At 44.0% G+C, this 14569-nt stretch overlaps 1 protein-coding gene across 1 annotated transcript in view; it reads right to left on the minus strand.

Annotated features, from left to right (window-relative positions):
• Positions 1–6898, minus strand: part of LOC115120893 (synaptopodin-like) — a 58404-nt gene extending 51506 nt beyond the window's left edge. Inside the window, 1 exon segment of the mRNA XM_029649878.2 lies at positions 5563–6898. Coding sequence (XP_029505738.2) covers positions 5563–5767 — 205 coding nt within the window. The 5' untranslated portion in view covers positions 5768–6898.
• Positions 6899–14569: the final 7671 nt, after the last annotated feature.

The following is a 14569-nucleotide window of genomic DNA, read 5'->3' on the forward strand; positions in this document are numbered from 1 at the left end:
CTCCAAATCCGAATAGGACTCAGCCCCTCTCCAAATCTGAATAGGACTCAGCCCCTCTCCAAATCCCAATAGGACTCAGCCTCTCTCCAAATCCGAATAGGACTCAGCCCCTCTCCAAATCCCAATAGGACTCAGCCTCTCTCCAAATCCGAATAGGACTCAGCCCCTCTCCAAATCCGAATAGGACTCAGCCCCTCTCCAAATCCGAATAGGACTCAGCCCCTCTCCAAATCCGAATAGGACTCAGCCCCTCTCCAAATCCGAATAGGACTCAGCCCCTCTCCAAATCCGAATAGGACTCAGCCCCTCTCCAAATCCGAATAGGACTCAGCCCCTCTCCAAATCCAAATAGGACTCAGCCTCTCCAAATCCGAATAGGACTCAGCCCCTCTCCAAATCCAAATAGGACTCAGCCTCTCCAAATCCGAATAGGACTCAGCCCCTCTCCAAATCCGAATAGGACTCAGCCCCTCTCCAAATCCGAATAGGACTCAGCCCCTCTCCAAATCCGAATAGGACTCAGCCTCTCCAAATCCGAATAGGACTCAGCCCCTCTCCAAATCCGAATAGGACTCAGCCTCTCCAAATCCGAATAGGACTCAGCCCCTCTCCAAATCCGAATAGGACTCAGCCCCTCTCCAAATCCGAATAGGACTCAGCCCCTCTCCAAATCCGAATAGGACTCAGCCCCTCTCCAAATCTGAATAGGACTCAGCCCCTCTCCAAATCTGAATAGGACTCAGCCCCTCTCCAAATCCGAATAGGACTCAGCCCCTCTCCAAATCCGAATAGGAGTCAGCCCCTCTCCAAATCTGAATAGGACTCAGCCTCTCTCCAAATCCGAATAGGACTCAGCCCCTCTCCAAATCCGAATAGGACTCAGCCCCTCTCCAAATCTGAATAGGACTCAGCCCCTCTCCAAATCTGAATAGGACTCAGCCCCTCTCCAAATCTGAATAGGACTCAGCCCCTCTCCAAATCTGAATAGGACTCAGCCTCTCTCCAAATCCGAATAGGACTCAGCCTCTCTCCAAATCCGAATAGGACTCAGCCTCTCTCCAAATCTGAATAGGACTCAGCCTCTCTCCAAATCTGAATAGGACTCAGCCTCTCTCCAAATCCGAATAGGACTCAGCCTCTCTCCAAATCCGAATAGGACTCAGCCCCTCTCCAAATCCGAATAGGACTCAGCCCCTCTCCAAATCCGAATAGGACTCCGAATAGGACTCAGCCCCTCTCCAAATCCGAATAGGACTCAGCCCCTCTCCAAATCCGAATAGGACTCAGCCCCTCTCCAAATCCGAATAGGACTCAGCCCCTCTCCAAATCCGAATAGGACTCAGCCCCTCTCCAAATCCGAATAGGACTCAGCCCCTCTCCAAATCCGAATAGGACTCAGCCTCTCTCCAAATCCAAATAGGACTCAGCCCCTCTCCAAATCCAAATAGGACTCAGCCCCTCTCCAAATCCAAATAGGACTCAGCCTCTCTCCAAATCCAAATAGGACTCAGCCCCTCTCCAAATCCGAATAGGACTCAGCCCCTCTCCAAATCCGAATAGGACTCAGCCCCTCTCCAAATCTGAATAGGACTCAGCCCCTCTCCAAATCCCAATAGGACTCAGCCTCTCTCCAAATCCGAATAGGACTCAGCCCCTCTCCAAATCCGAATAGGACTCAGCCCCTCTCCAAATCTGAATAGGACTCAGCCCCTCTCCAAATCCCAATAGGACTCAGCCTCTCTCCAAATCCGAATAGGACTCAGCCCCTCTCCAAATCTGAATAGGACTCAGCCCCTCTCCAAATCCCAATAGGACTCAGCCTCTCTCCAAATCCGAATAGGACTCAGCCCCTCTCCAAATCCCAATAGGACTCAGCCTCTCTCCAAATCCGAATAGGACTCAGCCCCTCTCCAAATCCGAATAGGACTCAGCCCCTCTCCAAATCCGAATAGGACTCAGCCCCTCTCCAAATCCGAATAGGACTCAGCCCCTCTCCAAATCCGAATAGGACTCAGCCCCTCTCCAAATCCGAATAGGACTCAGCCCCTCTCCAAATCCGAATAGGACTCAGCCCCTCTCCAAATCCAAATAGGACTCAGCCTCTCCAAATCCGAATAGGACTCAGCCCCTCTCCAAATCCAAATAGGACTCAGCCTCTCCAAATCCGAATAGGACTCAGCCCCTCTCCAAATCCGAATAGGACTCAGCCCCTCTCCAAATCCGAATAGGACTCAGCCCCTCTCCAAATCCGAATAGGACTCAGCCTCTCCAAATCCGAATAGGACTCAGCCCCTCTCCAAATCCGAATAGGACTCAGCCTCTCCAAATCCGAATAGGACTCAGCCCCTCTCCAAAAGGACTCTGAATAGGACTCAGCCCCTCTCCAAATCCGAATAGGACTCAGCCCCTCTCCAAATCTGAATAGGACTCAGCCCCTCTCCAAATCTGAATAGGACTCAGCCCCTCTCCAAATCTGAATAGGACTCAGCCCCTCTCCAAATCCGAATAGGACTCAGCCCCTCTCCAAATCCGAATAGGACTCAGCCTCTCTCCAAATCCAAATAGGACTCAGCCCCTCTCCAAATCCGAATAGGACTCAGCCCCTCTCCAAATCCGAATAGGACTCAGCCTCTCTCCAAATCCAAATAGGACTCAGCCCCTCTCCAAATCCAAATAGGACTCAGCCCCTCTCCAAATCCAAATAGGACTCAGCCCCTCTCCAAATCTGAATAGGACTCAGCCCCTCTCCAAATCCGAATAGGACTCAGCCCCTCTCCAAATCCCAATGGAAAACAGTCTACTAAACACAGAGTTAAAAATCGCCGGATGCATTGTTTGCATGTACTATAATATGTATTATATTTATTCTCCAATTTGGTGAACTATAGACTTTAATTGAATGACTGCATCTACTAACTATAGATTGTTACAGTCATTTGGCCTACGTTTTCTGATGTGTTTCTCAATTACTGCACAACAACGTCTTGTAAATCTGTAGTTAGTTCATCTGTTCCGACGATATTAGGTTCACTGCTTCAGCTCAGTATAGTAGGCTAATCTGTATCGCAGTTGTGTACACACACACACACACACACACACACACACACACACACACACGCTGTCTGAGGGGTTTTCCATGTTACTCTCTAAGGAGTTTTTCCTTCATCACTGACGTGTTTACCTCTCGCTCTGCCACACAAGTAACGACTCCAACTATGGCAGGATAATGATAATGATCTGGAAAGAACTTATTATGAAGCTCAGTCCGTTATGGTCTGGACTGGTACTGGGTATGAAGTCTGAGCTCAGTCCATTATGGTCTGGACTGGTACTGGGTGTGAAGTCTCAGCTCAGTCCATTATGGTCTGGACTGGTACTGGGTATGAAGTCTGAGCTCAGTCCATTATGGTCTGGACTGGTACTGGGTATGAAGTCTCAGCTCAGTCCATTATGGTCTGGACTGGTACTGGGTATGAAGTCTGAGCTCAGTCCATTATGGTCTGGACTGGTACTGGGTATGAAGTCTGAGCTCAGTCCGTTATGGTCTGGACTGGTACTGGGTATGAAGTCTGAGCTCAGTCCATTATGGTCTGGACTGGTACTGGGTATGAAGTCTGAGCTCAGTCCATTATGGTCTGGACTGGTACTGGGTATGAAGTCTGAGCTCAGTCCATTATGGTCTGGAAAGAACTTATTATGAAGTCTCAGTCCGTTATGGTCTGGACTGGTACTGGGTATGAAGTCTGAGCTCAGTCCATTATGGTCTGGACTGGTACTGGGTATGAAGTCTGAGCTCAGTCCATTATGGTCTGGACTGGTACTGGGTATGAAGTCTGAGCTCAGTCCATTATGGTCTGGAAAGAACTTATTATGAAGTCTCAGTCCGTTATGGTCTGGACTGGTACTGGGTATGAAGTCTGAGCTCAGTCCATTATGGTCTGGACTGGTACTGGGTATGAAGTCTGAGCTCAGTCCATTATGGTCTGGACTGGTACTGGGTATGAAGTCTCAGCTCAGTCCATTATGGTCTGGACTGGTACTGGGTATGAAGTCTGAGCTCAGTCCATTATGGTCTGGACTGGTACTGGGTATGAAGTCTGAGCTCAGTCCATTATGGTCTGGACTGGTACTGGGTATGAAGTCTGAGCTCAGTCCATTATGGTCTGGACTGGTACTGGTTATGAAGTCTTTCTGAGATTGCCCTTTAGGTTGGGATGCAGGATTGCCTTTCCATCTCAGATGTGTCCAGTTGCTGTATATGTGTTTGTGTGTGTGTGTGTGTGTGTGTGTGTGTGTGTGTGTGTGTGTGTGTGTGTGTGTGTGTGTGTGTGTGTGTCTGTGTGTGTGTCTGTGTGTGTCATGGTAGCCCAGTCTGCGTTTTTATTGCAGGGAAACAGATGTTTCTTTGAACGTTTAACCATCTCTGACATAACATGGAGTATAATCTCCCAGAAGTAATATCTCATGTCATTTGGTCGGCTGTGTGATCAGCTTCTGTGTTCATACGTGTTAAAAATGGAGAGTTCCGACCTCCCGAGTGGCGCAGCAGTCTAAAGGCACTGCATCGTAGTGCTAGAGGCTCCACCACAGACCCGGATTCGTTCCCGGGCTGTATCACAACCGGCCGTGATCGGGAGTCCCTTGGCCCAGCGTCGTCAGGGTTAGGGGAAGGTTTGGCCAGAGGGGGGCAGGGGGGGCTCATCGCGCTCTAGCAATTCCTTGTGGCAGGCCGGGCGCCTGCAGGCTGACCTCGGTCGTCAGGTGAACGGTGTTTCCTCCGGGAACATTGGTTCTTCCGGGTTAAACATTGGTTCTTCCGGGTTAAATGGGCGGGTGTTAAGAGCGCGGTTTTGGTGGGTCATGTTTCAGAGGACACATGACTCGACCTTTGCCTTCCGATCCCATTGGGAAGTTGCAGCGACAAGACAAGATCGAAATTGGGTAGAAAAAGGTGGTACATTTCAAATATATATATATAATAATAGTAATAATAATATTAATAATAATAATGACAATAATAATAATAATATTAATAATATTAATAAGGATATTAATAATAATAATAATAATAATAGTAATAATAATAATAATAATAATAATAATAATAATAATAATAATAATAATAATACTAATATTAATAATAATAATAATAATAATAATAATAATAATAATATTAATAATAATAATAATAATAATAATAATAATAATATTAATAATATTAATAATATTAATAAGGATATTAATAATAATAATAATAATAATAATAATACTAATATTAATAATAATAATAATAATTATGATAATAATAATAATAATAATAATAATAATAATAATAATAATAATAATAATAATTAGAAAGAATTGAGGGTTCCGGAAAAATCTACGTCTCCACCCTTCGCAAAAGGAAATTCTCAGCCACTTTAAACTACTGCACCTCAGAGTCCCTTCAGTGTACTTCCATCATGTTCCACATTCCCTCCTGCTGCTGCCCTGTGGCAGGTCAGAAACCCAGCAGGTAACTAGAAGACAAAACCACGTAAATAGAATAAACATCAAACTTACTGGTTTTTCGAGTCAGCTGATTGGTGGAGGTTGATGTCGCCTGTCCTCGGATCGCTTTGTAGTCCCGCCTTTCCGAAGATGCGTCACTCTCTCTTTTGCCGGTGTCCGTGTTCCCGCCATGCACCCTCTGAAGGGGCTTCCTCCCTCCACCTGGGCTCCAGCTTACCCCTCTCCTCACAGACATATGACCCCTCTCTGTCTCCATCTCTACTCCCAGGAAGGTGCCTCGATCTGGGGGAGCTTTGCTGCTCTGCTGGAGGACTTCTGGAGCCTCTCTTATTCTCCTCTGGTTTGCTCCACAGTTTCTGTCTCTTCTTCTACCCAGACCGTCTGCAGCCCTCCCTGGTTTGGTCTGTGTGTCAGTTTGAGGATCACCGTTTGTGGAGCGTTCAGAGTAAGTTCAGACAGTCCTCTTTTGGAGCGAGTGGAGCGAAAAAAGTGAATCACCAGTGGGGATAAAGAGAATCTTAGCTATCCATGTTGCTTCTCCTGCTGCTGGACACCTCTTCCCCCAGACTTCCTTCAGTATTCCTCCTTAAGGTTTTCCTTTAGTCCTGTAGCTAGCTAGCTAGCAAGGAGGGAGGGTGATGGATGGGAGAACAGGACCAGAAACAGTATCAGGGATGTCCCAGGAGACTAAAGCAGGCTGGGAGCTCCACGGACACACAGCACGCTGGATCAGTTCCCATGGACCACAGCCAAGACACTTTAACAATAACGATGTGCTCTACTTCAAATCTCCAGCTAAAGGAGAAAGGCTGAGAAACCATCAAACTTTTCTGTTTCTGTTTGCGTCTGTCTTGCCTCCCTCTAAATCTTTATTTTTCTCCAAAACCCAGACGATTATTTTCTCTTCCTCCCCCTTTCTTCCAATCATTCTCTCTTTCCTTTCTTAGTCCAGCCACCCAAACATGCCTGTTGACTGTATTGCAATCTCTCCCTGACAGATTATTTTTCTTGCGGAGAAAGCGAGCAGAACTTTAGACTCAACAATGCCAAAGAGGGGGGGACCGGGGTGGCCGTGTGTTTCAAAGCTTCCTGTCGTTTGGTTCGGACGGAGTGAGAAACAACATTTCCCTCTAGAAAAGGTCACTCCTAAGTGCAGCTACGAGTTTCAGAGACGCCACTGGCCGATACGTCAGCTATATCTTTTCTTTCTTTCTCTTTTCTTATTCTCATCCATCCATCCAGTAGTCAATGCTGGGAGTCACGTTTTAGTCCTGACGGATATTGGTTTGGATTAGATAGAGAGATGTACAGTATGTTACCATTATATCCATACATTACCATTATATCCATACATGACCATTATATCCATACATTACCATTATATCCATACATTGTCATTATATCCATACATTACCATTATATCCATACATTGTCACTATATCCATACATTACCACTATATCAATACCTTGTCATTATATCCATACATTACCACTATATCAATACATTGTCATTATATCCATACATTACCACTATATCAATACATTACCACTATATCAATACATTGTCATTATATCCATACATTACCACTATATCAATACATTGTCATTATATCCATACATTACCACTATATCAATACATTACCACTATATCAATACATTGTCATTATATCCATACATTACCACTATATCAATACATTACCACTATATCAATACATTGTCATTATATCCATACATTACCACTATATCCATACATTACCTTTATATCCGTACTGAGCTGAGGCCCAGGCAGCAGAGTTCTCAGTCTGATCCCTCTGCAATTCCAGCTGTCAGTTGGTTTATTTGGGTTGTTTTTAGAGGAGATAACAGTGTCTATGTTCAGGGAAGTTAGTTGTTTATACAGTCTGGGATGATACTTCAACTGTAAGTCTGGGTGATCTGTCTCTCCAGTCCCTATTGAAGGAGTGTAGGGTAGCACGTGGTGCTGTAGTATTCAGGAAGAGTCAAGTTGTTGTTGTTGTTGTTGTTGTTGTTGTCATGAGAGGCTGATCTCCATTGGTTCTGTCTCCAAGCCCGTGCAGTGTCCACGTCCACCTGAAAGACGGGACAAAAATAATTATAAGAAGATCTATAAACTGAATTCATTTCTACCCTCACTGATGTATTCATCTATAAATGAATCTATAAACTGAATTCATTTCTACCCTCACTGATGTATTCATCTATAAATGAATCTATAAACTGAATTCATTTCTACCCTCACTGATGTATTCATCTATAAATGAATCTATAAACTGAATTCATTTCTACCCTCACTGATGTATTCATCTATAAATGAATCTATAAACTGAATTCATTTCTACCCTCACTGATGTATTCATCTATAAATGAATCTATAAACTGAATTAATTTCTTTGTCTGAATTCATTTCTTTACCTTGTCAGCTCGGGGATTTGATCTTGCAATCTTCCGGTTTACTAGTCCAACGCTCTAACCACTAGGCTACCCTGCAGACCCTGTATTCAGTGTGAGAAGGACCCACAGGTTCAAAACACGGTTATATCTATAATTGTTATATGATGGATGGTCAGTCCTTGCATCCACAGCTCTGTCTATTAATCTGAGAGTGGTTACACTTCTCCAGGCCCATTTGTATCCAAAACAGGGGCAGGGAAAACACACTGTTATTGTTTCAACTGCTGATTGCCACTTTAAAAATGCAATTTTTCTCTCTGCCCCGTGGTAAAATGTGTATAATCGCAGGAAATTAGCTTTAAAACAGCAACATATTCTCTCTGCCCCGTGGCAAAATGTGTCACGAATATTACCGAAGGTGGCTCCCCTTCTTGTTCGGGTGGCGCTCGGCGGTCGTCGTCGCCGGTCTACTAGCTGCCACCGATCCTTTGTTTGTTTGGTTTCACTTGTTTATTGTTTGGTTGCTGTTTTAAAGCTAATTTCCTGCGATTATACACATTTTACACTCTTAGAAGTAAAGATGCTTGGAAGAACCTTTTAGCTTGCCACGCCAGCAGAACCTCTGCAGTTCAAAATGTTTATCTGTGTTAGGCTCATTGACACGTGAAGACAATACAACAGAACAGATGAACATGAATGACATTTACTCTTAGCGGGTGGCCCCCCCCCCCAAAAAAAAAAATATATCTTTAAGCCACGCCTCTAGTAAGCCACTCCTCCACTCCAGGGTTCTTCCAAGAACCAGTTGCTACGTTGAACCATTAAAGGTTTCTCCAATAACCCCTCAACTAACCATTATGAACCATTGACTAGCAATGGTTCAATGAGACTAGCAATGGTTCAATGAGGATCTCTAGGGTTCCTCCAGTCACCACCGATGCGTGTAGGAAATCATCCAAAAAGGAACTGTAAAGTTCAGAGTTTTGAGTCAAGAACAAAGTCTGACATTTTTTTCAGTTTTGGAAGGGGGACACTGGGAGTGTTTTTTGGTTTCTACATCTTTATATACTGTAATATGTTTGTCTGGTTCTCTACCAGTCTAATGCTTTGTGGTGAGCTCTTCTGTGTTGACAAATATTGTAAATATTGTAACTCTCTATTAGCTTTCTCTCTGTCTGCCTCTATTAGCTTTATCTCTGTCTGCCTCTATTAGCTTTCTCTCTGTCTGCCTCTATTAGCTTTCTCTCTGTCTGCCTCTATTAGCTTTATCTCTGTCTGCCTCTATTAGCTTTCTCTCTGTCTGCCTCTTAGCTTTATCTCTGTCTGCCTCTATTAGCTTTATCTCTGTCTGCCTCTATTAGCTTTCTCTCTGTCTGCCTCTATTAGCTTTATCTCTGTCTGCCTCTATTAGCTTTATCTCTGTCTGCCTCTATTAGCTTTATCTCTGTCTGCCTCTATTAGCTTTCTCTCTGTCTGCCTCTATTAGCTTTATCTCTGTCTGCCTCAATTAACTTTATCTCTGTCTGCCTCTATCAGGTGGTGAGAGATAAAAAATATTGTATTGTATTACACTCAGGCGCTGACAAAGTTAATGTTAATGATGACATGCTTGATGTCTCAGTCTATAAAGGATTACATTAGACAAGGAGGGATGAACCTCTGTGTGTGTGTGTGTTTGTGCGTGTGTGTGTGTGTGTGTGTGTGTGTGTGTGTGTGTGTGTGTGTGTGTGTGTGTGTGTGTGTGTGTGTGTGTGTAAAGAACTGAACTGGGACTGTTGTTTGGGTTTCCCGGTTGGTATTCTGTATATGCCGAGGAAGGAATACAGTGACGTGTTCAGGACCTTTTCAAACGTCTGAGATCGAAGTCTATTTCTAGTGATCAGGCTGGTTTAAATAGTCTCATCGTCTGATGGTATACAGGAATGTTTTCAGATCAGTCTGGCTACTTACTGAACAGAACCTCTACATAATGTATTACTGATAGAGACAGATAACACAGTGGAACAGAACCTCTTCATAATGTATTACTGATAGAGACAGATAACACAGTAGAACAGAACCTCTACATAATGTATTACTGATAGAGACAGATAACACAGTGGAACAGAACCTCTTCATAATGTATTACTGATAGAGACAGATAACACAGTGGAACAGAACCTCTTCATAATGTATTACTGATAGAGACAGATAACACAGTGGAACAGAACCTCTACATAATGTATTACTGATAGAGACAGATAACACAGTGGAACAGAACCTCTTCATAATGTATTACTGATAGAGACAGATAACACAGTGGAACAGAACCTCTTCATAATGTATTACTGATAGAGACAGATAACACAGTGGAACAGAACCTCTACATAATGTATTACTGATAGAGACAGATAACACAGTGGAACAGAACCTCTTCATAATGTATTACTGATAGAGACAGATAACACAGTGGAACAGAACCTCTTCATAATGTATTACTGATAGAGACAGATAACACAGTGGAACAGAACCTCTTCATAATGTATTACTGATAGAGACAGATAACACAGTGGAACAGAACCTCTTCATAATGTATTACTGATAGAGACAGATAACACAGTGGAACAGAACCTCTACATAATGTATTACTGATAGAGACAGATAACACAGTGGAACAGAACCTCTTCATAATGTATTACTGATAGAGACAGATAACACAGTGGAACATAACCTCTTCATAATGTATTACTGATAGAGACAGATAACACAGTGGAACAGAACCTCCACATAATGTATTACTGATAGAGACAGATAACACAGTGGAACAGAACCTCTTCATAATGTATTACTGATAGAGACAGATAACACAGTGGAACAGAACCTCTACATAATGTATTACTGATAGAGACAGATAACACAGTGGAACAGAACCTCTTCATAATGTATTACTGATAGAGACAGATAACACAGTGGAACAGAACCTCTTCATAATGTATTACTGATAGAGACAGATAACACAGTGGAACAGAACCTCTACATAATGTATTACTGATAGAGACAGATAACACAGTGGAACAGAACCTCTACATAATGTATTACTGATAGAGACAGATAACACAGTGGAACAGAACCTCTTCATAATGTATTACTGATCGAGACAGATAACACAGTGGAACAGAACCTCTTCATAATGTATTACTGATAGAGACAGATAACACAGTGGAACAGAACCTCTTCATAATGTATTACTGATAGAGACAGATAACACAGTGGAACAGAACCTCTTCATAATGTATTACTGATAGAGACAGATAACACAGTGGAACAGAACCTCTTCATAATGTATTACTAATAGAGACAGATAACACAGTGGAACAGAACCTCTTCAAGTGGACCACCATCAGCCCAGTCAAAACTGTTCGCTGCTCTGGCCCCCCAATGGTGGAACAAACTCCCTCACGACGCCAGGACAGCGGAGTCAATCACCACCTTCCGGAGACACCTGAAACCCCACCTCTTTAAGGAATACCTAGGATAGGATAAAGTAATCCTTCCCCCCCCCCTTAAAAGACCTAGATGCACTATTGTAAAGTGGCTGTTCCACTGGATGTCATAAGGTGAAAGCACCAATTTGTAAGTCGCTCTGGATAAGAGCGTCTGCTAAATGACTTAAATGTAAATGTAATAGTCCCTGTGCCCAATAACTCTAAGGTAAACTGCCTAAATGACTACCGACCTGTAGCACTCACATCTGTAGCCATGAAGTGCTTTGAAAGGCTGGTCATGGCTCACATCAACACCATTATCCCAGAAACCCTAGACCCACTCCAATTTGCATACCTCCCCAACAAATCCACATATGATGCAATCTCTATTGCGCTCAACACTGCCCTTTCCCACCTGGACAAAAGGAACACCTATGTGAGAATGCTTTTCATAGACAACAGCTCAGTGTTCAACACCATAGTGCCCTCAAAGCTTTTCACTAAGCTAAGGACCCTGGGAATAAACACCTCCCTTTGCAAACTGGATCCTAGACTTCCTGACGGGCCACCCCCATGTGGAAAGGGTAGGTAACATCACATCCGCCATGCTGATCCTCAACACGGGGGCCCCTCCCGAGTGCGTGCTCAGTCCTCTCCTGTACTCCCTGTTCACTCATGACTGCACTCATGACTGCACGGCCAGGCACGACTCCAACACCATCATCAAGTTTGCTGATGACACAACAGTGGTAGGCCTGATCACCGACAACAATGACACAGCCTATATGGAGGAGGTCAGAGACCTGGCAGTGTGGTGCCAGGACAACAGACAACAACCTCTACCTCAACGTGTTCAAGACAAAGGAGATGATTGTGGACTACAGGAGTCCCGAGCACGCCCCATTTTAGACGGGGCTGTAGTGGAGCAGGTTGAGAGCTTCAAGTTCCTTGGTGTCGACATCACAATCAAACTACCATGGTCCAAACATACTAAGACCGTCATTAAGAGCGCATGACAAAGCCTTTTCCCCCTGAGGAGACTGAAAATATTTGGCATGGGTCCTCAGATCCTCAAAAAGTTCTACAGCTGCACCATCGAGAGCATGTTGCATGCTGCCTGGTATGGCAACTGCTCGGCCTCCGACCGCAAGGCACTACAGAGGGTAGTGAGTACGGCCCACTACATCACTGGGGCCAAGCTTCCTTCCTGCCATCCAGGACCTCTATACCAGGCGGTGTCAGAGGAAGGCACTAAAAATTGTCGAATACTCCAGCCTCCCAAGTCACAGACGGTTCTCTCTGCTACCTCACGGCAAACGGTACCGGAGCGCCAAGTCTAGGACCAAGAGGCTTCTAAACAGCTTCTACTTTCCCCCAAGCCATAAGACTGATGAACATCTAATCACAGGCCTACCCAGACCCCTCTTTTACGCTACTGTTACTCTCTGTTAATTATCTGTGCATAGTCACTTTAACTCTACCTATATGTACATATTACCTCAATTACCTCGACTAACCGGTGCCCCCGCACATTGACTCTGTACTGTAACACCCTGTATATAGCCTCCACATTGACTCTGTACCGTAACACCCTGTATATAGCCTCCACATTGACTCTGTACCGTAACACCCTGTATATAGCCTCCACATTGACTCTGTACCGTAACACCCTGTATATAGCCTCCACACTGACTCTGTACCGTAACACCCTGTATATAGCCTCCACACTGACTCTGTACCGTAACACCCTGTATATAGCCTCCACATTGACTCTGTACCGTAACACCCTGTATATAGCCTCCACATTGACTCTGTACCGTAACACCCTGTATAATGCCTCACTACTGTTATTTTACTGCTGTTCTTTAATTATTTGTTATTTCCTTTTTCAGTTTTTTTTTTTTCTTAACTTCTTAATAAAGCACTGTTGGTTAAGGGCTTGTAAGCATTTCACTGTGTCTATAATGCTATAAGCATTTCACTGTGTCTATAATGCTGAGCATTTCACTGTGTCTATAATGCTATAAGCATTTCACTGTGTCTATAATGCTATGAGCATTTCACTGTGTCTATAATGCTATAAGCATTTCACTGTGTCTATAATGCTATAAGCATTTCACTATGTCTATAATGCTATAAGCATTTCACTGTGTCTATAATGCTATAAGCATTTCACTGTGTCTATAATGCTATAAGCATTTCACTATGTCTATAATGCTATAAGCATTTCACTGTGTCTATAATGCTATAAGCATTTCACTGTGTCACGACTTCTGCCGAAGTCGGTTCCTCTCCTTGTTCGGGCGGTGTTCGGCGGTCAACGTCACCGGTCTACTGGCCATCGCCGATCCATTTTTTATTTTCCATTTGTTTTGTCTTGTTTTCCCACACACCTGGTTTTCATTCCCTCGTTACGTGTTGTGTATTTAACCCTCTGTTCCCCCCCTGTCTTTTGTGTGGTATTGTTTATTGTAAATGCTTGTGCACATGTTGACTGGTGCGCGACGGGTTATGTACCCATGTCTTTGTGTGGTATTGTTTATTGTAAATGCTTGTGCACATGTTGACTGGTGCGCGACGGGTTATGTACCCATGTCTTTGTGTGGTATTGTTTATTGTAAATGCTTGTGCACATGTTGACTGGTGCGCGACGGGTTATGTACCCATGTCTTTGTGTGGTATTGTTTATTGTAAATGCTTGTGCACATGTTGACTGGTGCGCGACGGGTAATGTACCCATGTCTTGTTATTCTTTATGCCGTTGGTTTTGCTATTAAACTGCTTCGGCTATTACTTGGTTCTGCTCTCCGGCGTCTGACTTCCCTGCCACCGGTTACGCCCCCCTTACAGACTGTAAGGTCTACACTTGTTGTATTCGGCGCTTGTGACAAATAAATAAAATTTTATTTGAAAACACAGTGGAACAGAACCTCTACATAATGTATTACTGATAGAGACAGATAACACAGTGGAACAGGGTTCATCCACCTCTGGCCTGCTCGCCTCCCTACACTGAGGAAGTACAGTTCCCGCTCAGCCCAGTCAAAACTGTTCGCTGCTCTGGCCCCCCAATGGTGGAACAAACTCCCTCACGACGCCAGGACAGCGGAGTCAATCACCACCTTCCGGAGACACCTGAAACCCCACCTCTTTAAGGAATACCTAGGATAGGATAAAGTAAT

Source organism: Oncorhynchus nerka, linkage group LG5 (assembly GCF_034236695.1).
Source record: "Oncorhynchus nerka isolate Pitt River linkage group LG5, Oner_Uvic_2.0, whole genome shotgun sequence".
NCBI classification, from domain to species: Eukaryota; Metazoa; Chordata; class Actinopteri; order Salmoniformes; family Salmonidae; genus Oncorhynchus; species Oncorhynchus nerka.